Source organism: Glycine soja, chromosome 3 (assembly GCF_004193775.1).
Source record: "Glycine soja cultivar W05 chromosome 3, ASM419377v2, whole genome shotgun sequence".
Lineage (NCBI taxonomy): Eukaryota > Viridiplantae > Streptophyta > Magnoliopsida > Fabales > Fabaceae > Glycine > Glycine soja.
Window position 1 is genome coordinate 36,552,354 of NC_041004.1, and position 26,611 is coordinate 36,578,964.

At 30.7% G+C, this 26,611-nt stretch overlaps 1 protein-coding gene, 1 long non-coding RNA gene and 1 pseudogene across 2 annotated transcripts; 1 reads left to right on the forward strand and 2 right to left on the reverse strand.

Annotated features, from left to right (window-relative positions):
• Positions 1-3,743: 3,743 nt before the first annotated feature.
• Positions 3,744-7,259, reverse strand: LOC114406667. Its single transcript, XR_003665462.1, has 2 exons — positions 6,944-7,259; positions 3,744-6,687 (listed from the first exon to the last, which is right to left on the reverse strand). It is a non-coding gene; the product is annotated as an uncharacterized LOC114406667 (long non-coding RNA).
• An 800-nt stretch (positions 7,260-8,059) lies between these two features.
• Positions 8,060-9,786, reverse strand: LOC114405512 (annotated as a pseudogene).
• A 10,850-nt stretch (positions 9,787-20,636) lies between these two features.
• Positions 20,637-21,449, forward strand: LOC114406670. The gene has a single exon (XM_028369439.1). The coding sequence runs from the start codon at positions 20,767-20,769 to the stop codon at positions 21,079-21,081; it is 315 nt and encodes a 104-aa protein (XP_028225240.1). The 5' UTR covers positions 20,637-20,766; the 3' UTR covers positions 21,082-21,449.
• Positions 21,450-26,611: the final 5,162 nt, after the last annotated feature.

The window sequence follows — 26,611 nt, forward strand, 5'->3', positions numbered from 1 at the left end:
TCACACAACAAAATTAATCTTTAATCCTCATAATCTCTAAACCTAAGAAAAAAAAATTAAAATAAAATATAGAATTGGTAATGAAATTTACTACATTTTCAATAAAAGTAAATCATGTCCCCAAAGTTAAGAGTCCATTTGTTACGTTTAGGTTTTTTCATCAGACAATCAATTTTTTTAAAATATCATCTATTTTGGATTTTTATGTGTTTCTTACAACTTTTCAAAATAATCAAAAGCTCAAAATAATATGAAATCTATTATGAGCAGAAGTTATTTAAAGCTATTCAAAAAATCAATTTTTTTACAAGAAAAAAGTTATGCAGTGGCATCCTTTTTTCATAAAACTTTTTTTTTTTATTGTAAACAAACATGTTTAATTAAAATCTGAATTAAAAAAGAAAAATATAAGAAAACAATCACTAAATTATTTTATACCAGAATTACATCGATCCATTCTTAAACAAATCGACCTGAAATTAAAAAAAAACAATTATTAATGGATCATTGATAACTGCAAAATCTGAACTAAATTGATAATTATTTTGGCTAATAATGATAATAGTTTCTTCATTTTAGTAGTGTTTTTAATGAAATTACGAAGAAATTAATATCTTTGTAATTTGTGATTAGCAGAAGTCAAAAGAAGAAGAATTAAAGTGTTTTAGAGGGAATTAGACAATAAAATGTGAAAGAAAAAGAATTGAGGAAGAATTGGAAGAATTGCACAGCTCGCTCAGTGGACAACCCAGGCTCGGTGCGTGACGCTCACTTAGTGGGAAGTTCTAGGCTTAGCGCACAATTCTCGCTCAGCGCGTGCACTCACTCAGCACGCAGGATCGGCTTAACACAAGAAGGCCCACGAGGAGAAGCCCAGTGCGTGCTTAGCGCGTAGATACGCGCTCAACATGAAGTCATAAGCTATACCTTAGGCTTATAAAATGAGAAAGAAGTAGAAGGAAAAGACACACCGAGTCTCAGTGTAGAAATCCAAAGCCTGAGTTTATTCCTTAGGGGAAACCCTCTTTCCTTAGCGATTTCCCCTTTTGTTGTTATTAGTCATCTATCACCTTCTTCCATTGACCCATGAAGTGTAAAACCTCTCATGACTATGAGAGGCTAAATCCCCATTGTTAGGTGCCTGGAGGCCAAAAACGCTTGTAATGTAATTCTTTGTCTATTTGATGTTATTTTGTTTCCATTATTCTTCTCTGTGCTCGTTTATTATTATGGTCTGATCATCCATATAATGTTTAGAGGGTAATACATTGAAAAATGGTTATTTTTTAAAGAACTGGGGAAGGGTAACTTAATAAATTCATTGCTAGAAATAGATTGACATTTATTTTGCCCACTACATCTCTTATCTTAATGCAGTTTGTTAGTTTATCTTTGCAAAAAAATTTGGGGGAAAAGGATAAATAAATTAGGTTCTTCGTGCGAGAAACCAAACACAGGGTAACTCAGCTCAGTAGATGCAAGTGGAAACAATGAACTCATTAATTAAAGTAAATCTTTTACATTACATCATAAGTAGATTTGGCATACTAGGCCCCAACATCATTGCATTCTGATTCTATCTTTTCACATTCAAATTGTTGTTTGTTTTTTCTGTTAATTTTTGTTTGCCTTATTCCAAATTTCACATTTATAATTTATTGTCTCTGTCTTCTCTCTCTTTTCATTGCTTAATAATTAGATTTGTATCACTTAAGTATAACCAAAATCCTAGGGATTCAACACTTTATTACTTGTGATAAAATTGATACACTTGTCAATCTGTTAACAATCATGTACAAATGTTACGTTTAAGTTTGTAGCTCACCAATTCACTAACGAAAAAAAAGTTTGTAACTAACCAAGATTCTTTTTTCCATCTGACCTTCGAATTATTTATGAGCAAAACTCATCTGCATGTATTCATATATTTGAAAATGTAACATCTCCGCAGTTGAGAAAATTATTTTGAAACGTATGTTGGTCTCAACAATTAAGAGTACATACCCAGGACCACCATATAATTTCACACTTAATAATATGATCTCAGCAAATCAATTCATTGGTTCTGGACGACATTGGCTTTAATCCACAATAATTCATTATTAAAAATGTAATAAAATCTTTCGTAGAAATAACATGATTTATTCTATTCAGATAAATGCTTTGACGATTTTACAAGGAAAAGAGATACTTGATAAGAATGAAAATTTAAAAAATATTCAAAATAGCACATCTAAAGATGTAAGAAATAAATTATATAGGAACCCAGTTCCATCTTGATATGGCAGTCTTATGAGGGTTTATTTCTGTGGATGCATAGTGCTTAGAGGGACAGAGATCATCTATCTGTTGCATCATCTAAGTGCAAAACATCACAATTTGTACTTTTTTCTTTATCCATAAAATTCGAACTCACAAATCATAGTTTTTTTACAACAACTTGTCCATAAGAAATCAAAAATGAGAAAGATTTACAACAACTTACACATACTATTTAATCAATTGAGCTGAACTCTAGTAAAAAAATAAGGATTCAATAATCATTTTATTACAAATCATTGTTGGTAGTTAGTAAGACTTTTAAATTAGTTTTATAAAAGTTAATAAACTTATTATATATGATAATTTTGTGATTGAATGATAGAGTAAGATTATGTTTAATAAGTTTATATAGTACATGAGTTTATTTTATTAGCTTATACAAAATAAGCTAGCTTATAAGCTATAAGTTTTTTCTTCTTCTCAATTCTATCTTTATTGTTTTTATTTGAAATTTCATTTTATCCTTTTTAGTCATTTTAAAAATCCTCTCCTCTTTTTTGTTTGTCTGAAAAACCATCATATCCAATTTTATGTTAACTCATCAATTGTCAAGGTTATATTTTTTTTAATCATATCAATTTTATAAATATTTATTGAATTATTCTATGTTTTTCTCTAAAATTATATGACTTAATTCATTTTCTTACATAATTTTTATTTTATTCAATTTGTAAAAATAAAAATTTCCTTTTTTTAACTAAATTCCATGCACAATTGAATATGCTCTTTTACATCATTTGACTTATAGTTAACTTATCAACTAATCTTATTAAACACTTTTAATTAAATTAGTTAAAACTTTCAGCTTTTCAGCTCATAGTTTATAAGCTTTTTTCTTTTTGTGAGGAACTAACTTATAAGATAGTTTTATCAAACATAAAAAACTATTTTACATATCATTTTTAATTAAATTAATATAAAAAGATTGCACGTTTTTAAAATAAATGTTAATAATAATGATGCTTATGTAGACTTTTTTTTTAAAGGAATCCTTATGTAGACTTTATATGTAGATTTTTTTTTCATTTTATTTTTTAAATAAATAAACAAGAAATATTTGAAAGAAGGAGAGAGAGATTCAAGGCGATTTCCTGTCTAAATTCAACCCATTACCAATTTTTTCACAAAAACTCTAACTAGAAGTTCACGGTCCATAAAATGGTCCACCAAATCAACACATTATTGGATCTTATGCAAAACACCAAAGCATCAAATTGTTTTGCGACCCCATTTCTAATTCCATGGAAAATAATAACTGTTTAAGACCTAAAGTGAGAATAATTTATTATCATATAATTTGTATTGTAACCCAAAGAATTGCCATAAGGGTGTAACAGCTAAAGTAAGAATAATTTATGTAACAGGACTATTCATATTCGATTATCACCATGCACAAAATTCTCTTGAGTTGAGGGATACCATTAGTTTCTCATACAGGAATAGAAAAGTATAATTTATATTGTGTCATTTTCATGCATATAGTACAATTGTTTCATTTTTTTAATGCCATACAGTAGCACCAACATTGCATTGGTGCAAAAATTAATCAAATAATAAACAGCTTCAAACTATTACATTCATTTTTCAGGTACCTTCTTCCAAATCTATTAACAAAGTGAAGAGCAATAGCGAGGGAAGAAAAAGCATGGGGTCAGAACCCGAATTGAAGCTGCCAACTATTGACTTCTCCATTGAGGACTTGGAGTTCAATGTTGCTAAGTGGGAATTAGTGAAATCCCAAGTTCACAAAGCACTTGTAGAGTATGGTTGCTTTGAGGCTTTGTTTGATAAAGTCCCTTTGGACCTTCGAAAAGCCATTTTTCTTCAAGTGGAAGAGATGTTCGATCTCCCTTTACAAACCAAGCAACGAGTTGTGTCTAGTAGGCCATACCATGGTTATGTTGGGCCTCTTCAACTCTATGAGAACATGGTAATTGACGATGTAGATAATCATGACAGTGGAAAGTTTAATCAAGATCTTATGGCCACAAGGAAAACCAAGTTTTAGGCATGCATTAGAAACGAAGCTTTTATTTATTTCACACACCACATCTCAAACTTATAGTATTTGTCATCTATAAACTTATCACATCAATTAACTAGTGAAACAAGATTTTTTTGCCATTATAACAACTTTAACTACGAAAAAAAATAGTTTAAGTACTAATTTAATCTTTGTACTTACACGTTTGTTATGTTTTAGTCCTTATACCTATAAATGACTCATTTTAGTCTCTAAATACATACTTTTTAATCTATTGTAATTTCTACAATTTTGGATATAGAGACTAAAATGGATTCAAAGATATACATGTAAGGACTAAAATAAATACTAAAACATAAGATTGAAAGTGTATAGAGATTAAATAAGTAATTAAAAAAATATTAGAACACCTTTTTGACCCCTCTTCATGTTAATTATTTGGCAGCAAAAATCTACAATCCTTCACAGAGCAAGTGACAAGATTGGATCGGATTATAAGGAAGATGATTTTGGAGAGTTTAGGAAAAATATATGGACGAGCACATGAACTCAACAAATTACCTTGCACGGCTTATCAAGTGCCAAGGCCCTCAAACTAATGAAGCAAAAGTTGGCATAGGAGAGCACACAGACAAGAACATATTGACCACATTGTGTCAAAATCAAATTGATGGTTTAGAGGTACAGATCAAAAGTGGAGAGTGGATCAAATGCAAGCCTCAACACCAAATAGTTTCGTTGTTGTCACTGGGACACACTTTATGTAATTAATTTCTATATACATTCCACTTTCTCTAGAAAAATTATAAAATTATCTTATATAAAAAAAATGTGACACTAAAAAATTTGATGATTAATGCAAAGGTTTAATAAAATGTGTTGCAGGCATGGACAAATGGGAGGGTGCATACGCCTAATCACCGAGTGATGATGAGTGGAAACGAGACAAGGTTCACTATTGGATTATTTACAGTTCCAAAACCAGGGTTCATAATAAAGGCCCCTGAGGAGCTTGTGACAGAGGAACACCCTTTGCTCTTTAAGCCCTTTGTCCAGAGTGAGTTCATGAAGTTTCTTCACTCTTCTGAGAGTACAAAGAATGCTCTGAAGGTTTATTGTTGAGTCTGAGATTTGATTCATGATTACACTAATGCTCCCTCTACACAATCCCTTTGGAATTTTCATAAAAGTGTGTATTATTTGAATAAAGTTTGCAATATAATGTGTGTATGCATATGTATGAACCTTTCTTCTCCAATTCATATGGACAGAGATTGTGGGAGTTTTGTATTATCCAAACTCAGGAAGAGAGTTTGTTTCAGAGTAAGGTTAAATTAAAAGTAAGAAAATAAAATAATCAACGCACTTAGGATGTGGTTGTATCACACGAACAAACACAAAGCTGAAGGCCAAATTAAACTTTAAATAGAGCTAGACAAGACTTGGAGATCATATATAGTCCTAAAGTTGAAACCTAAACTAAATAATCTACCACTAGTAGGCACAGATCATAGAGTTGTAAATAACATAAACAAATTAAGAAACAGAAGCCCCAAAAATGACCAAAATATCTTTATGATGGAAAGCATACTATTAACTAAAATAAGTTTGCAAGTTCTCAAATTTCCTCTACTGCATGGTTTTTATCTCCCATGAATATCAATTTAGCCTCCTTATTGTTGAAGGAAATAATGATATAAAGACAAACGACTTTCTCACTCACAAGGTTAGATTTTTTTTAGGAGTGATAAAATACTGATTGGAGTATTTTATTCTTTGGATAGATTTGAATCATGCACTGTAGTAACATCTACATTTTCTCTTCACTACCTATTATTCGTATTCTTGTAATAGTTTGTATAATGTTCTAACTTCTAACTTCATTACCATCATTATACACTTGAAAAGAGCGAGGTAAAATAATTATTTTCTTAATAAAGGCAAAGTTGAGCTCAATAATTCATTATTTTAATTGGATAAAATAAATTTTTTTTCTCACTTATATATTTTATTTTAAACCAGTTATCTGACAATTCATTTTTTTCAACCAGTTATCTGAAACATTTTTACGTTTCATTTCACTACTCAATGATAGTTTCCTTCTGTTATGATGATGTGAGAGAAAGAATGTCACGGTATCACCTTTTTCCCCTTTTTTAAGGGAAACCACCACCAGTGCGCCACTACCATCGATCACGCTGCACCACCACCATGGTTGACCGCGTCGTCCAACCCCTTCTGGTGAGAGCAGTTCACACTTCATTCCTGCTTCCCATAGTCGCAAGGAAAAAGAGAAAAAAAAAAAAGGAACAGAGAGAGAATGCAACAAACTCAATGTGCGAGTTCGGGAACTTCCAATCCTGCTCTAACTTGCAGAAGAGCTGAAATACAACACAGCGGTGAACCTCACAAATCGCAGTAACGGAAAACTACAGTCAATCCAGAATGCTTCGATTTTTTTAATTTGTTTGTATTTAATTTCTATAACGTCTTTACCGGATTGTCAGCAAAGAAAGAAAGGAATAAGAAGATAATCTAGGGTTTTGAGACGGAGAAGAAGCAATCACGAAAGCAGGAGAAAGTGATAGAAGTTAGATCGAGCATAAAATTAAAGAGAGAGAGAGAGTGGAAGCTTACAACAATAAGCTTGAAGAGGTTGGCCTCATTGGGAGAAAGAGAAGCACCCATTGTTGTGGTGGCAGAGACTGATAGTGAGAGTGCGAGCTTTTTAGTGGAAGCGGAGCGAAGAAGAGAAAAAGGGTTCAGTTGTGGATGGCGTGCGTGCAGTGCAAGTACAACCCTCGTGTCCTCATCCTTTGTGGTAGATTTGTTTAGGGGATGCTATGGGAGGGTCGTAAGGGAGAAGGGGAAGGGGTTGGATAGCGCGGTGGTGGCGGTGGTGGTGGTTTCCGTTGGAGAAGGTGAAGAAGGAAAGAAAGTAATAAGGTTTGTCATAAATCGTAAAAATTTTCAAATACTTAATTAAAAAAAATGAATATTATATACTAATATGAAAATGACGGTATAAAAAATTTAATTAATAATTTATTTTAATATTATCTTTAGTCAATTTGAAAGTTAATTTTTTTAAAATAATATATTAAATATGATATAAATAATTCAAACAAACTAATAATTAAGATGTGCTAAAAGCTGTTTTTGGTGAATCAATCAAACTTTGGACCACAACCTATGTAGTTATGCAGTTCTGTCTTATTTGTATTAAATTCATAAGTTCAATTTTTTCTCACTTTTTTTTTTTACATGTTGAAAACTCTATCCATTCAAGTTAGAGCACAAAAGTAAAATATTCACACATCAATTCAGTTTAGAGCACATGCCTCTCTCTACCCAGTTGCCAAATTTTAGGAATTATTTACTAAATGGTTCAAACCTTAGAAATTATGAATATGTTTAAACTAAGTAGCACTTAAAAAAAATCAGAACCGTGTTTCTGTGATTGGGAATTGTTAATTCATGAGCCACTGGCAGAAACTATTTGGATAAATGCTGCTCAAATAAAAGACACAAAATACAAGAGAATGCTCCCAAGTCACAACAAATGATGCTTTTTATTCTGGCCTGTGACAATTGACTAGGGATAAACACAATTTGATAGATTTATTCACTTGAAAACTAAAGAGAAATATACCATTTCCATGGGTAAATAAATTTTTATTCATTTAGTTACTTTCACAACATATACTACATAACCACAAACTCCTTTCATATACATACCTAGAAGCTGTAGAAATTTAGATTTTATTCAACATACATAGCACAACATAAAGTAGTCCCCAACACACATTTAACTTCTGATATATTTATATCATAGAAACCACAAATAGACTGTCTTCACATGATACATATTTTGTACACCTCAAATACCACAATATACCTTGATCCTAAAAGCAGATTTTACAGCTTCTTCTGTGAGGAAGAAACGAAGATATCCATAATGATCAAATGGTTTATAACGAAGAGGATGTTTCTCATCCTCTAATTTTTCCTCTGGTTCCATCACCTTTCCAGCATATGAAAGTAGCGCCAAACAGTATCTGTCTACCTTTGAATTCATGAATACTTGGTGTACACATCCCCGTATCCTGTCATTACTCCATACCTGCAAATTGAGATTTTTAATGGAAGGGCCACTATTCAATGATATTCATTATTCATAGTATGCCAATTTTTTGTTAATCATGCATATGTTTGGTTAACGGGCTAATAATCAATTTTTAATGCATTAGTCAAACATTACACAAAATTAATAGAGTTTAATATGCATGTATCCTTAAGTTTTTACTTTCTTACTCAATCCGAAATTATCTTTAATACGAATTTTAAGATAATTATTATATATTTAATAAATATATCATACATGGATAGAGCAACTAATGCTATGTTTGTTTCCCTGTAGTGCACCCCTCAAACAGCCATTTAGGCAAAAGTAAAAAATTGTTAATTCTAACACTACACTGCTTTGTAATGTATGCACTTTCATTTAACCGGTAAATCAAACACACAAAAATTTGAGCTTTAGGTCTATCAACATTTGCTATTAATTTTTTAAATTTTAAAAAATTCACATATATTGGCTAAAAAAAGTATTTCTCAGAGAGCATTAGTATTTACACATTCAGTAAAAAGTCAGAAGGTGAAAAACACACTACCATGAATGCATCACTAGCCAAGACAGCTAACATGTTGGGTGAGGCATCAACCTTGAACCACTCTCCATCCTTCAATTGAATTTTTAAGCTATTTAACTTCTGATTCAATATAGTTAGGAATCCTGAATCTGTATGAGGACGCACTCCTAAGTTGGTCTCTCCCTTCTTAGGTGTTCTGTATTTGTAGCATCTGAGAACATAATCAGTTGATTCAAGCAAAGAGTTACATTTCTTATTGTCCAATCCATAGCTCTGAAACGCCATTCTCTTAACAAGATAATCCAGTTCTACCACTTCATTTGCATATGAATTCACACTTTCACTGAAAAAACAAAACCAAAAAAATGTTTGATAAACAGCCTAATTAAGCATATTTTTAATAACTTCAGAAGGGTAATTAATTAATTACCTGAATTGGTCATTCCCTTGTGGCCACATATTAGTTGTGTACTTGTGACAATCTTTATCATTCAATGGATTGTCAATGGCCATGGATTCAAACAAAGGAATATCAGAGCGTTGCCCTGCATAGCTACCTTATCAGTGGAGTGCTGCATTTTGTCTTCTAATGGAAGATCAAAGAGTTGTTCCATTGCAGAGAAGACAGAGTCGTAGAGCAATGGATCAACCTAGTTGTAGAGTGCTAGGAATCCTCCGTGATCCTCTAATGCACCCCTCACAACATCACAAGCCGAAACCCATGTGCCAGTTCCAGGTTTAAGGTTTTCATCACTGAAATCAATAACAGGTAGAGGATGCTGAGACTCTCTTTCTGTCCCCATGATTATCCTTCTCAACCTTTGCTCCCTCACCGTTTTACCAAATGATTGTTTGGATTCTGGAACTAGAACTTGTGTATTTATATTTGATTTGTGTTGTCATGTAAGTTTAAGTAGAATACAGGTTTTTGCACGAGACAATTCTGTTTGAATAAGATAAATCATTATGATTTATGAGCCATAATTTTTCTCTCCTATTATCTATTAAAAATAGTTACATATTCAAGATTCAAATTCGACCTACTGAAACAACAAGAATTACCTTGTGTTAGTTAATTTATGTATTCAGTGGTATATTTGTCTATAATTGAAGGGAGACAATGCAAATTATTATTGAGATAATTTAGAAGAATGTTTTAAAAATCAAGTTTAGAAAAATGTTACGTGACAATTATTAGAGAAGAACTATAGGTAGATAGATATTGAATTGTTTTAAAATTAAGTTTAGAAAACTGTTAATTTGTGATATATTACAAGTAGAGCTATGGAAATTGGAATATCAAGCTTAATTGATGGCCAAAACTTATGTTAAAGAAAATCAAACTTTGTTTTGTCACCCCATTCAAAAGATGTCCAAATTTTTTATTGTTCTCATTGTCAATCCGTCAGCTTATCCTCAAGCGATCCATTTATGCAGAAGGCCGTTTATACAGTGAATTTAAGATGGTTTAGGTTCTAACCTGCCTCATCAACCTGTCAACCATTTAGAATGAGAGTGCTAGTTTAAATATTATAAAATAAAAAATATAAAAAATCTTTTGAAGAGGCTAAATAATTGTTGTTACTAAACCTTATAAAAACATCATAAATGGTTCAAAACTTTCAAATGAGTCTGAAAACATAGGGACATGTCATAATTTTTTCAAAATAGATGAAAGGCGAAATTGATCTTATAACAGTGTAACCAAACATGAGATAAACATCTCCACCAGCAAGCTAATATCTTAATATAATACTATAAGTTACAAAAAAATCATACCAACTTCTATTTCAATTTTGAAAATTGCACTTGGTCCCCACCAGTATGTGTGTACGATATGTAGTAAATAATAATTAAAAATAAATTTATTATAAATTAAGAAAAGGATGTCACTGTACATTCTTTCAGCTTATGCAGAATAAAATTACAATTTCTGAAGTTAAAATCTGAACAATTTGGCTGGTATAGTGGTGACAGCATGGCTTATTCTCCAATAATGATTACAAGTCTACGATGCTTCTTTTTATTATTATAGCCGTACAACCAATATAAAAATTTCGTAATTTCTTTTCCAATGACACGGTTAAACATATCATGACAAAAGAAATTCGAATGTTCTTGTTTTATGGTAACCATGACAATACTTAAGGATAAGAAAATCCATAAATTAAATAAAAATACTAGTTATATATTTTTTAATATAATAAATAGTTCTATTATGTACATACATGAAAGGTGAGAGAAGAGAGAGATCACTGGATCAATTGACATTAGATGTCAAATTTTTAAACAAAAACGAAATTAACGATTTCAATTGTTTAATTATTTGATTTTTTTTAGTTAAATTATAATTTATCATTTTAATTTTTTATCCACAATTTTAGTTCTCATATTTCTTTTCACGATTTTAGTTTTCAAATTTTAAAAAAATCTCAATTTTAATCAAATTCTCAATTATATATATATATATATATATATATATATATATATATATATATATATATATATTATTAATTTTTTGTGGTAGCTTTAATGAATATTATGTTAAGTTTGGATTCAATGACCCCAAAATAAAATAAATCAAATGCATATAAAGACAAAAAGAAAATAAAAATTATTTTGCTAGTAAATTAATAGTAAATACAAATGATAATATAATTTTTGATAAATTATCAGTAAGAACAAATATTTTTCTTCGCGGAATTTATAAATACAAGTTTATTTATTCATAATTTTCTCCTTTGCTTTGGTTTGGTCGTTTGGACATTATTCCTGGGTACTGCTATAGTGCTGTGGAGTATGGTTTTGTTGGAGAAATGATACAAAATCATAGCTACACACTTCAACATGAAAACAACTTATCAACCTGACTATATTATGAGAATATTGCTTCAATCGATTGTAAGTGTTTTTGGTTTTTGGTGGATAATCGATTACAAATTTATAAGTTGTACAAAGTAATCAGTGTGTTTTTTTTTTTCGGAGCATTGGAAATTTCAGTCTCTCTTTAATCCACGGGATTAATCGGGTTAAAACCATAAGCCCAAGCCCATGCAACCAATAGAAGATCCCGGCCCATCTAAGGATTCATCAGCTATCGGTTTCCTCTCACGCCCAGCCACAAATAAAATGTTTTCTATTCTCTGTTTTATATATAAATTGAGGATGAAAGAGCCCAAATAAATGCATTAAATTAAATAATATATTCTTGCAATTGTGCTTTAATTTGTGTGGGAATTTGGATTTGGAGCATTGCAAATTCTTGCAGTTAAAAACTCTAGAAATTGTATGATACAAGCAGTTCCTCACATACAAGCAATTTCGAGTGACTTTTAAACGGTCAGAAAATTAAGCTCCAAAAAAGTAATAAAATAAATGTTAAGTCTATAGTTATTAAACTTGACTTGGACCAGTTGGTTCAATCTGAGAACCAAACACTCAATCTAATCTGATGTTATCCGGTCTTGAACCACTGATTCGGTGACCGAATTGACTCAATGGGTCATACATTTTTAAGATTTTTTTTTACCATTGAACAATATCACTTATATTAGTAAAATAAATTTATACCCTTACCACCTACTTTTACATATTTGCTTATATTTTTTATCAAGCCTAATCACATCTTGAAATTTGAGATGATAAAAGTGTTACGATTTTCAATTTTCCCTTAATTAATTTATATGTGTATTGGATTATGTTTTTCGTTGTACATCAATAATACATATTTTAAATTCTAAGTTAAGGTTGTTTATGTATACCAAATTCTAAAAAAAATATGTTACATGCTCAAAATTTTAAACAAGTTCATAACTATGCTTTTAAATATATTGAGTTTTATTATTCTTTAAATCTTAAGTGTACAAATTTACATATAATTAATTTTTTTAATATAGATCGGGTCGTGCGGATTGACCTTTAACCTAGTGATCTAGTATTCTGATTGAGTCGATAATCATTCCGAATCTGATAATATTGGTCACGACAACATTTATGCATAAAAGAATCATCTTGAATTCATCCAAAATTATAAAGAATGAAAATAAGATTTTTAAAACTTAATATACCAAAACAAAAAAACACTAAAACATATAATAGATAAGTGACATTTAACAAAAAAAAATGCTTTATAACTAATAGTCTTGACATACTATGTAAATATATAAATAATACTAACATTTTATCCATTTTATTTTTGAAATGTTATTTAAAAATATAATATAAATATATAAAATCAAATAACTCAACCCAACCCTATGTTAGTTTGATCACAAAAATTTATTAGCAAAGTGGGCATAGATCACCACAAAATGCAAGTTTTATTTTAACTACTCAATTCCCTTCGGCATGTCCATCGATGACCTCATCTCTTCCTTCATTTTCTGATTTCTTATTTGCAATGTGACTGTGTGATGAGTCGTGAGTCATGCATTATGGCATAGCAAGGCATGCTTAATATTCCGTCGGGGGAGTTTTCAGGTCGACACTCATTCATTCATTTGCTATATTTTAAATAGATTATTAATGCCATTGATCCTATATTCAAATATGTAATAACATTTGCAAATATGCCAAAGCTAAAAATAAATAAGCCAAAGATTAAAAACAAAGACGGACAAGCAATCATCAAATGTAGGACCAAATATATAGTGACAATTTGCTATGATCAATGTTAATTAAGAGGTGATTGGGTTTAATATTTAAAGCTTAAGTTTGACCAGTAAAAAAAATAGCATATTCAAGTTTTAACTCGTTTAAATGAGTGCTGTAAAAAAAATCGTTTAAATGAGTTAAATTTTAAGTTTGAATTTATTTTAATAGAAAAATATGATATTTCTTCAGCAAAAAAAGAAAAATATGGTATTTGAATAGGATTTGCTTACTTTAGACATAATAACAGGCTGGGGCAGGTCGATGATGGCTTTGATTTTTCGAGGCAGATGCGGGTTTAAAATTTTGAAATTCATCTTTGTCCTCATTAGATTTTTTTGGGTTTGGAAAACTCTCGTAATAATTTTTGAAATTTTAATTTACTTATACGATTTTAAATAAATTATATATTAAGTTATTGATTATATTTTAATTCAAAAATACATAAATTAATAAATAAAAAGTCTATGAATTATATTATATTTTTAGTTAAATATATAATTTTTTTATTAAAATTATTTAACTAATATAATAGTTTATTTCTGGAAGATGGGTAAAGCTTATTAAAGACTTTATTGTCAGAGGAGGTCTTTATTTACAGGGAGACAAACTAAGTGGTGGACACTCTTGCCAAGTTCGGGTTATCTAATGTGGCTTCTATTCTATCAATAAATAAATAAAATGTGGCTTCTATTTTTCTTCCTCATGATTTTTAATAAAATTTTCTCTATGGGGCTGTAGCTCTTCCCTGTTCACAATAAATTTAAATTAAATTATTTGTATAATCAAACCAAAATTAAATTAATTCTGAGTTAATTTATTTATTAAAATATATAAATTCAATCAAGTTTTCAGCGAGTTGAGTTCCCAAATCTCAACTCAATGACGTTCTTAGTTGAGACAAAATATAAATCCAATATATCATCATTACAACGTTTTCAAATCGATCGGATGATATTACTATCAATTGCCATGATCATAAATACATATTAAATTTTAGATTATTCAAATAGTTACAAGTATGTTAGTATTCAATATCCACATTTTGTTTTATTTTTGTTAAAGTATCATAATATCATATACTTAGACAGAATATCAATTAATTTTGAATTTCCATAAAATTAATATATCCCATAAATCTTTAATTCAACAGTTGAATTAACAAAGGATTTTAGTTTAAGGTTTTCGCTCTCTAATATCTATACACTTTCTGTGAGTGTGAGTGTGACAGTAAAACGCGTTTTTATTTGTTAGAAGACAAATGAAATGATGACTGTTTTAACAAAAACTGTTGTTGTATGCAAATTTTTAAGACGATTGTTATAAAATTGTTGTCGTTGAAGTCGACCAAATTATAAAATTGTTACCGCAATTAAATTAAGATGATTGTTGAAAAATCATCATTGTTTTATCCTCCTAAAATATAATTTTTTTAGTAGTGAAAATCATAAGTATTCTCGTATTTTAATACTTAAATCTTTGAATATGTTAAACCCTTTTCTCATTCTTATATTGATTTTTAAGGTCGAAGAGGGTGTTTGATATAGGATAAAAATTCATTGTATTATATCATTTATAACCAATTTTATTTGATGACACAAGACTTAATCGTTGTTATTTGAGGTTAGAACTATCATAAGTTTAATAATCCTGAACCTCTCATTGTCCAGTAACAAAGGTGCTACTAAATTAACAATCGATTAATTGTTGACTTCCTTTTTATTTTGAGCGATAATACTGAACGACTTCATCATATATTTGATTTCTATTTTAACACTAAAAAGAAACAAACATATAAAACACAAAGAGAAGCACTGTAGTGTTCAAAAACTATTAAGTTTCTTTTGTCAAGAAATACTATTATGGATCGAAAACAATAGGAATGATTAATTAACCACAAGGCTTGAATCCTGACCAGTATGGCTACCTCTATTCCACAATTTCTGGCATCTAGAAACCGTTGACGACAAAAGAAATCCGGTTTTGGGCGGAACAAAAAGAAAGAAAAATCGGTATATTCTATTCTATAAAGATGCTGAAACGGAAAGTTAATTACGGGCTACTCCTAAGTATTAAGGGACAATTATACTTGTTTCAAATTTGACCTGAAGCCTGAAGCAAGTAAATAAATAGTATACACTGCTATCTCAATTCCTAAATATAAGATATTTTTAATTTTTTTTCCTAAGAAAGTTAGTTAATTTAATTAGTAACGTTAAATTTGTTATTAATTTATAATTTTTTAAATTATTCTTAAAATTAATGGAATTCAACATCTTTCTTTCCATTTAATTATTTTTTACCTAATTAATTTATATATATTAGTTTTTTTCTTCAAGCCTTATAAGAGAAAAAATGCATTTATTTTTCTAATTCATAACATTTACTATCGTAAAGTAGTAATTAGAGATGTTTTAGTAAAAAATTAATTAATGAAAAAGAAAAATTAAAAATAATTAATCTTATAAAAGGAATAAATAAATTTTAAAAAGAGTCTTATATTTAAAGTAAGAAGTAGTATTTTTTAATCATATCTTTTAAATTATGTGCATTAATCTTAAAAATGTACTAGTTTTGGTTCAGAAAGAAAGAGTATTAAATTACTTTTTGCATTCTAAAATCATTATAATTTTAGGTGCTAGGCGTCTGGTAAGTGTATCAAATATTCAAGTAATAAAGTCTCAGAAGTTTGAGTGTCAAATTTCACAGGAATTTTGTGGTGTACTTATCTTAGATGCTTTTCAATTTATAAGACAAAAATAATAAAAGAAAAGAGTAGAAGAAAGAATAGGAGGCAATAATAGTGAATTATAAATAATAAAAAAGCAAAAGAATTAAAAGCAAAATAATTAAAGAGAAAATTTAATGGAATGCGAATGTTAGGACCTAACATATCTTGTCTGCCTCGGATGTATGAGTTTATAACTTTTCTTTATCAATTTAATTGGATCTATTCTACCCACATCTATTCATTTACTTGTCCCCGATTCCTCACGATGACAAGCCTATTTTATTTATCTATCTCCCAAATCCCTTTGAAAAGATTCAACAAATAAAATGCATGAAGTCTAAATTCTAGATGTTTGCATAAATGCATGGGCATAAAACTATCATTCTATGTCTAGCAATGATTTTCTTATGAAATCTTTTCTTTTTGTTCTATTAGAAGTTACCCTCTTCTGAGTGTCTAACCCTTAAAACTGATTCATGCATACTTTCTTTAGACCTTAATTAGAAGTTACCCTCTCCCGAGTGTCTAACCCCTAAAAGAATATAAAGATGAGAATGCAAGAGAAACATAGAAAAGATAATAGAATAGAAAAACCTGGAAAAGACTCATGTGACATTGATAAATATAGAAAGTACACCATACATCGTTGGTTTTTTAGGCCTGCTAGATCCTAACTAGGGGTTTAGCCACACTCATGGTCATTGAGGGCTTTACAATGAGAGGGGCGAAAGAAAGAAAGGAATAAAGATGATAAAAGAAAGGAGAATAGTTCTCAGGCTTTAGGTAGTAGTGAGAGTGTTCTAAGACTTGGTATGTCGTTTCCTCTTGACCAGGCTATCTATTTATAGCTGCTGAAGTGGGCTTTGGGCCTTCGTAGGCTCACTTAGCGCGCCCTTCCTCGCTCAGTGCCAATAGATCGCACGCTTAGCGGGCTCCTCTCGCTTAGCGCGTGCTGTTTTTGTTGGATCGCATGCTTAGCGGGCTCCTCTTGCTTAGCGCGTGTTGTTCTGTTACGCACGCTTAGCGCCTTTTGTTTTGTTGGGCCTTTTCTGATTTCTTCTTTTTTTTCTTCGTTATTTCCTACTTTTTCCTTTTAGCACCTCTAGTTTTTATAGCTGCAGCCAAAATTCAACGAAACATCAATTCTTTAATATTTAAGCGCAAATAACTGCTAAATAATTATTTTTAAAGACAATTTTGCTTTATTTTCTATTATCAAAGTACAATTATTTAGCAGTTATCAAAATCCCCCAAATTAAAACTTTGCTTCTCCCCAAGCATATCAAAATAAAACCAAGCTCTGACTACTCCAACATTTTCAATGGCTGCTATTTCTCAGATTCTTCAACTGGTCCTTTCTGCATTTGTCATAATCTCGCAATGGAAGTACAAACAACATCGAGATGAAATTGGTTAGTAGTGGAAATCAATCAATTTGGCTTGCCTCACTTTCCTCACAAGGTTAGTGTTTCTCTCTGTGCACAAATGTCTAGGGTGAGTGTTTAAGATCTCTACGACCTACAATTAATATTCCCAAATTTTACACTTCATCTCGGTTAAAGTTATTCTTACTCACACTTGGTGGATCACTAAGGACTTTTATTGGCTAGTAATGGGGTCTGACTTATCAAAAAATTCATGGTTTTTCTGGGATTTAAAAAATTAAGGTTATAAGAGAGCATTCATCCTAGAAAACTTATACTTAGCCTAGGCTTTATTTTTCAACCCTTATTATTCTAACAACACTTTTTCTTCTTAGCACTTATGACACCTCTCTTTTTTCTGCCCTTATTTCATTTTATTTTTTTTAAGAAAAGAATACTTTGGGCTTACAAGCTTCTGAGGGTGCCCTATTGTGTGCTGCTCTACTTTTTTTTAGGCAGCTTCCCCTAGCAATCTCCCAAATTAAGGACTTATCATGACTTGAAACCCTTATGCTCTCTTAGAACCCTAAAATTAGGGTCAAGGGTTTATTCAAACAAATCATCATTAATTTTGGCTCAATAAGGGTGCAAGGGATAAATTCATTATAGGTTGGCTTTTGGCTGAGTAGCTAAAATACAAAGAAACATGGTCTTGATCATATCCACCTCATGTAACTAATCTAACAGTCTAAGAATGATGCAAAACCAGGAACTTAAAAACAAACGTTCTCTCACAATTACATTCACACAGCTCACCGGGACAAGATAAATTTATCGGCTTACCGAACCATGATTTCTTTCCACCAAGCTAACCTTTCTCTCTCTTGTGATTCATGTTCCATTGCTTGACTAGCTCTTTCTTTCAGGAACTAGCATTCTCACAATTGTTGTGCAGCATCTTAAGTGTTGAATCCTTTGAGAAAAAGCTTAAAAAGTGACTTCACAAGTTATCATGCACTTATTCAATAACAAAAAATGATTGTATTTAAACTACTGGAATTAAATTGCTGAAAATAAAAAAAAAAACAAAAACTAAAGACAAGAAATATAAAGAAACGAAAGAAAGAAAAAGAAATCCTGAAAAAAAAAATTGGGTCTCAATCTTGTGTGGGCCTTGGATCCCAAGCTCTATGAGCACCACTAATGTCCGCAACATAATCATCCTTAGCTTCAACGTCTGCGACATCATCGTCAGCTACACCAAAGGCGTCACCCCCCTATCAAAAGAAAGTTGGTCTCCTGGCCAAGCGACACAGGCTAGAAATGCCTTGGGTGTCATCACGGGCTACTGGAGGGAGAGATGGTGGAGGCTCTGCATCAATAGGTACTGACCGTGGTGAAGGCTATGCAACATAGTTAGGAGTCGTTCTGGCTGAGCAAAAGGCATAAATGTTCGACCGACAAGTGGAGGAGAGACATCTGGTGAAGGGACCGCTGGTGGAGGAGCTGGTGGAATGTCTAGAGTGGCTCGGATCTTGACCTGTTCTGGCCCTAAAAAGACCCTAGAAAAGTCTGTAGGATTCTCAACTGGCTTGGCTTCATCTTATTCTAGGACCACAGAATTCTGGTGCCCCCCAATGGGGTTGGCTTTTTGCTCAATTTCCTCCACCTTAAAACAAGTATTGCTATCACTAGGATGCTTAATTCCCTCAAACAAGTTGAATGCGGCTTTTTGGTCTTCCACACTCATCTCCAAATTACCCTTCCCCATGTCCACAACACACTTTGTGGTTACCATGAATGGCCGACCTAAAATCAAGGGGATCTCAGCATCTTCTTCAATGTCCATGATTACAAAGTCCACCAGAAAAGTGAGTTGATGGACTTTGACCAGGACATCTTCAACTACCCTGAACAGTCTTGTGATGGAGCGGTCTGCCAACTGGAATGTCATCCTTGTAACCGGATGGAGGGTAACAAAATTGTCAATTGGTTTGCTAAAGATGGAGCTTCTTCTAATGATGTTTTCAAACTTTGGGATGGGTGTCCAACTTAGCTTAGGCATTCTCTTTTAGCCGACTCCTTAGGGTTTTGTTATCGTAGGGATAACTAAGCATTTTTTGTTCTTGCTTGTTTGTTTCTTTTCTCATCCAAAAAAAATTAATTAACTTTCTTAATAAACATAAATTAATTAATGTCTTATAATAGGGACGTAAAAATATTATATTGAAAAATTAATATACTTTCTCCCGTCTTTATTATAAGGTCTAATTAACTAATTCACATAATTAAAAATTTAGTTAATTTAGCTAAAAATATTAAATTAATTTTTTTCATAACTATTCCTATAAACAAAACTAACAAACATTAATGAATTATGTTTTTTCATTATCATGTCATTCAAGAACTAATATTAATAAAAAATAGTTTTGTGAAAAAATAATTAATGCAAGAGAAATTATAAATTGGATCTTATAAAAAGAATTGAGTTATATTTTTTATCAATAAATATTAGTTGTTAATAGTTAATTTTTTGTTGATAGAGGAATTTTTGGAATCTTTCCTCATTTTTTCTCTTTTTATTACTCCATCAATCTTATAATTCTATCAAGTTCCATTTTTAAATTGAATCTTATAATAAAGACAAGAGTGAATATTTATTTTAGGATATTTTTTAAAAAAAATTAAACACTTATTTTGACACAAGAGAACAGTAATTAGGGGACAAAACGTGTAATAATTATAACTATTATAATTAAGTAAAAAAAAAAAAAAACGACAACTTTACGGTGTGATTGAAAACATCGCTGAATGAGAGGCAAGTAACCAACAATCCAGAAAAATTAAAGGTTCATTTAGACCTTCCCCTTCTCCAAGAAAACGCCCCTTAATTCCCAAGCCACGAATACAAACTCTTGACATCAGTCTCTCTTACCCTTTCCTTTTCTCTCTATATATACCAAATCCAACCAAACCACTTCCTCTAAGAAACAAAAACATAGATACTCACTCATCACATCAGGGTCTTCTCTTCTTAATTTTCTCACTGCTTTTTCCTCTTCTATGGCTGGCCTTCAACAATACAACTTCTTCCCCACCGATCTCTTGTACCCTCGTCCACAACCCCAACAAGCTTCTCCTAAACCCACCATGCTTCCCCTCCAAACCCCTAATGTTCAAGATCACACTCAGCACCAACAACCACCAAGGACCAATGCCACCCCTTCAACTTCTTCTGCCGTTGTTTATAGCCAAAAGGGTCATTCTATTGCTGCCGTTGACGACAACAACAAGGTCTCCAAATTCTCATCAGACCCTCTTTCTTGGTTGCTTTGGATGCCCGAAGATGAAGATGAAAATTGTTCGGACTCTTCTTGAATTGTCCTTCAATTCTCCTCTTCGAGAGAGTGGTCTAATGACTCTGGTGAGGTCGACTACATGGATCATACTCGACTACATGAATCATACTGTGCCGTTGGATTAAAGACCAAAGAATAAGATTAAATGATCATTTCATGTTTATAGGAGTTTGGACACTGAAAATTATTATTATTATTGAAGGGACTAATACCTCTTCTTTTTTATGCCCTTTCTTTACTCTTAAGCCTTTGATCAATTATCCTTTTTCACTTCTTTTTTTCATTGGTTTTCATGAACATTTGAGTTAGTTTACACTATAGAACCTGAATGGTCCTACTCATACGTACAAGATGAAAATCAATAAAATTGAAGCTTGTGTTATACTATGTTCTTTATTTCTCTGCCTCCTTTTTAAGTTTTCACCGTTTTTCAGTTCCCATCCGCCGAACGAAAATTCAAGGGTTTTTATCTTTGGACTTGGTGAATAATAGAATTGGGTTTTGCATAACGTGAGATTGTTCAATTCTATGCTTGCTTGGAAGTCTCAATTTTGTTTCATTACAATTTACATGTTTGTTTTTACGTAGACAAAAGAAAAAGGAAATCATACGAGCAACTCTAGAAAACTAGATTCAATGAATGTGTCGAAATCTGTTAGTCAACATATCATGTGGAATTAATATTAAAAAGATAAAAGTCAATTTTGGTTTGCTTCAACCATCTAGGTTCAAAAAATGTACAACACATCAAATCATAATATTCAACTCTTGCAACATTTGAATAGTGACCTATGAGAAAAGAAAACACAGAAAGAAAGAACAAAACAAAACAAAAATCAACATGTGGCAACATGCATGCCGAACCTGACGGCGTAAATCATACGCAGAGGGCCACTTCTGGAACAAAATGCGAATATACCACGAATATGCCTCCATGAGCTTAATAATTTGATTAATTTCTATACCTACATAGTAACTAATTAACGATGCGATGCACGTGTTACACTGTTACTTAAGCCTCAAACCAACCAATAATTATATTGTATGGTCCTTTTTGTTGTGTAAAACGAATTTGTAAAGGCTTTGCTCAGTGGGATTCTTTTCTTGCAAAAGAAATTAGCTTCCAAAAATATATAATATACCGCAATACTCCTATAAAGAATACGCTTCTTTGCTAAATAAAGAACATGGTTTACTAGAAGACAATATAATCTAGTTGGCTTATCAAAACTTAAAGTATGATTACATATAATATCAGAATTTAATTAAACTCATCTAATGCTAATAATTTTATACTATATAAAATAATTAAACTCATAGTATTACATAAATTTTATAATCTTTAGCCGACCAATAGGTCAATAGCTAATTAGAACCAGTTATATATACTAATTCTTAGAGAAAAGATTATCTTGAGTATGTAGGTTTGCTTGATCAGTATTAATATATTGATTATTGTTTCTAAAGTAGCTAGGAAGAAGAATTTTGCGGTTAAAAATCATCTTAACAAACTCAATCCAAATTAATCAATTGTCCAAAGTGTGATCCAAACATTGTTTGATCCTAAACCAAAAAGTAGAAACGAAAAATGAACGAGGACCATAAGTTTTGCTAAAAAATCTTGCATGCTTTTATCATATGATGGGGTCATGGGTTGTTAGAAAAATTAGCATTGCTAAGTACAAACCATTAGTAGTGTTCTACCTAACTAAACCAACTCGTGTAAAGTAGATCATGAGGTGAAAGGTGAACCTACCTTTCCAATTTCCATGGTGTCTGTCTACTTATCATGCATTAAAAAAGTCCAAATATTTTGCGTTCAAACGACGCAGGTTCAATTCTGGACCTCATCACCTGACATTTGTGCTGGAAATTGGAATATTCAAAGAGGTAATAACTATGATTGATTCTGTTTTAAAAAGAATGTATATTCTGTTGTTTTAATTACATATATATAAATTTGTACAAGAATCAAAACATTTTTTTAATATAAAGTATCTATTGTAAACGCAGTTAGCATGTGAGAACCCTCGTCTTTTTCAAAGAAACTGAGGCGACTCTTTGTTGTGTCTGAGAGACTATGACTCTTGAAAGGTTTCAAAAATTACTGTTGGTTTTCGATTTTATTAACTTTGTAGATTTAAATGTTAGTTATTATGAATTAAAACATGCTTATTACTGTACGTTAGATGATTTTAATTAATCTTAAAAAGTACTAAATAGTTTTAAAAAATAAAAATATTAAATACTTATATCTTTAATTGGTAAATTTATAAAGATTTTTTAACCTGTATCTTTTACAACACAGATCAACAAAACTCTTCAATTAAATCCAATTTTTATCCCCTATTTTCTAAAATCCATAATTTTGATCCCTTAGTTTAAAATAGAGATATTTAGTTCTTTTATTTTTTAAAATTCACAATTTTAGTTCTCTTATTTTAAAATAGAAACATTTAGGCTTTCACTTTTATAAAATTTGTGACTTTCATACTTGCGTCAAACTAAAATATTAACTATTAAGATATTAACATTAACTATATCATAGTTTAAACAAATAACTTTATATTATGTCACTATATTTTGGTCACATCAGACTAATTTTTTATCAAACAATACAATTTTTTTGAAAAGATCAAAATATTAAATTTTCATTACATAACTGAAAGACTAAATATTTTTATTTTAAAATAAAAAAATTAAAATTATAAATTTTTAAAAATATGATGACTAAATGTTTTTATTTTAAAATAGAGAGATCAAAATTATAAATTCTAAAAAATAAGAAGACCAAAATTACATTTAAACTTATTTTTTAATGTAGTTTTCAAATTTTCCTCTAATTATAAAGTGTGTTTTTTTCTTTTACTTCAAAAATATTTTTTTTCATCAATATTGAATTCTTGTATAGAATGAAAGAGTCAAAGGACTAGAGTGAATATTATGGTTGACTTTTGTTCTGCCAAACCCTTGAAATATAGTAGAGGAGATGGTTTGGAGATTACGAGATGGTGTAAGGCGGACTAAAGTGTTGGGGTTAGGAGGAATTTTGAAATTCTTTGTGTACTATGCATAATTTTGTTAAGTTTTTTTTTTTATTTCTAAAGCTCAATTTTATTTAATGGCTTTAAAAATGCAAGTAGAAACAAATATTTGAATAGAAAAGACTAATCTCTGTGTATATTAGTCCTAGGAGATTCACAGTACATAATGATTTACCTAAAAAAAAGTACATAATGATTGTCTATCGGAATTCATTTAATTCAAGTGCTTAAATGGTTGTCATGTAAGAAGTTAGTCCAAAAAGAAGATAACTTATCAATATAAACTTAAAAAATGAATAAATTTAAATGTTGTCTTTCAAAAAACTAAAAATTTATAGAAGATTATCTTCTCCTATATCAAAAAACACAAAAAAAAAGATAGTAGCAAACACTTATGAGAAACACTTCCGAGACAATTCCCGGATTGGTTTCCTACGAAACTTTCGCTGAAAGCATTGTATATAAATACTTTTAACACAATTTCACATCGATTATAAAACACCGATGTAGAAAAGTCAATTTTTACATCAATTTAAAAGCCATTGTTGAAAGTTTTCAAATTTCAATGTCAGTCATCTTAACATCGGTTAAAAACTATTGTTCAAAGACCTTTCAGAATAATCCTTGAAAGATTTTTTATAATAGTGAAGGGAGAGAGTACTTGGCTTTGAAAATAAGAGATGATAACGTGCTTTATATTATCAATACCGAGAAAGGAAGATAAGCAGTAGTACGATTTATCAAATCTTACGTGACTAGTTGATATATAAAAGGCATTACATGTAGTATTTAAGGCACCAATGTTCACAAAGTATGAAGGATATAGAACAAGAGAGCTTCAACATACTGTAACGTATACCTTCCAATTATTGTAATAGTGTGGTGTAATGGTTCCTGTAATTCTATTGGTAGTTAAATTCTTGGTAAGTAGTTAAGGACTAGATGTAGTCTTTGGGAGAAAAGGTGCAGCATTTCTCTTTTTTCCTTATATAGTTATTATATCTTTGGTTTTACAACTTAAAATTGCTTTAAGGAAAACTGATTTCAAGCTTAGATGAAGCATTCATCTGTTAACAATGTGTGTTTCAAAAAATATTTGAAAAAAATAAATACAATTCACACTCTGAAATACAAAGATACGCACGTCTTACAAATGAACCCAAACACGCTATACATTTCCTTCTAACCTTTCCTAGAGAAATGAAAATCTGAAACTTGCAACTTTGAGCTAGAAATTTACAATCTGCTAGCTACAATTGCCTGTAAATAAGTAGCTACTCGAGGTTGAATTTTTCGCCACTGGTTGTGTAGAATTTGACAATTAGTTTCCAAAATCAAATCCACGAGACAAAGATGTGCTGCCATTTATATTGACAAAATGTAATTTTATTAATACCACTACACTTGACCACCATTTATATTGACAAAATGTAATTTTATTAATATCATTAGACTTGACAACCAAGCAGGTGGATTAACTGATATGAAGTTATTTAATTCTAAGATTGTTTCAGTATAACCAATCAAAGATCTTCAGTCTGAGTTCTAAGTATACAGTTATGCTAAATACTATTACATAGAGAAAAGATTTTGTTGTTTATAGTAATCTTATCTGACTCAAATAAAATTGTCTCTACGACAAAAAAGAAAATCACTAAACTTGGCTCAAGTGTGACAAAGTCTAGCAGAAGGGTTACTCAAGAAATGAGTTGCCAGATGTATATAGAAACACCCGCCGAAGCCTCAAAAACTACTAGTGTTTTAACACTCGTAATGCTGCTACTTGTTCCCTACACTGACACACGACCAAATCCTTTGAGTGCCACTTTCATCAATCTTGTGAAAATGAATGCAAAGCTCACGAACATCACTGTACAAGAATTATAATAAGTCCAAATAATCACATGCATTAGATCATCTGCATGTGCTGCCATTTCAATGTAATTTCAATTACTTTTTAAAACTGTTTTAATAACAAATCGTTGTGATTACAATCACAACATTGAGTTTGCAGAGTAGGATTGTAATTGCTGTCGCATAAATCACATTTGTCTCTAATTTTACTAATCACAACAATAATCGCGATTACAATCACAATTTACAACTATGTTTAATTTGTTTTATTAAAACCAAAAAATAAAAATTTTCATTCCAGTGAATTTTTAATTGAACTTTTACCATGTCGAAAATTAAAAGGAGCCAAAACTCACTAATGCATCATTTGACTAAAAAAAAAGAAGGAAACATGGGTGAAAACTACATTGAGTTCAAAACAAGAAGCAAAAGGACATATAGAAAAGTTTCCCTGTGTACAGAACGAGCATTGTATGTTTCGTCTTGCGGAACAGCTTATACTTCATAATTTTGCTTAGCCTCTTCGACGTAACTGAATACACGAAACTAGCATATATTATTATTTATGTCTGTGATTAATTAGTCTTTCTTAAAAGAAAGTCTTTCACAAAATAGTTTCTAAATAGTTTTTTTATCAGTAAGAATGAAGAC

Bases quoted from the DNA above. Each gene is read 5' to 3' on its own strand.
- LOC114406670 (XM_028369439.1), top strand. From the start codon at position 20,767: ATGGCTGGCCTTCAACAATACAACTTCTTCCCCACCGATCTCTTGTAC.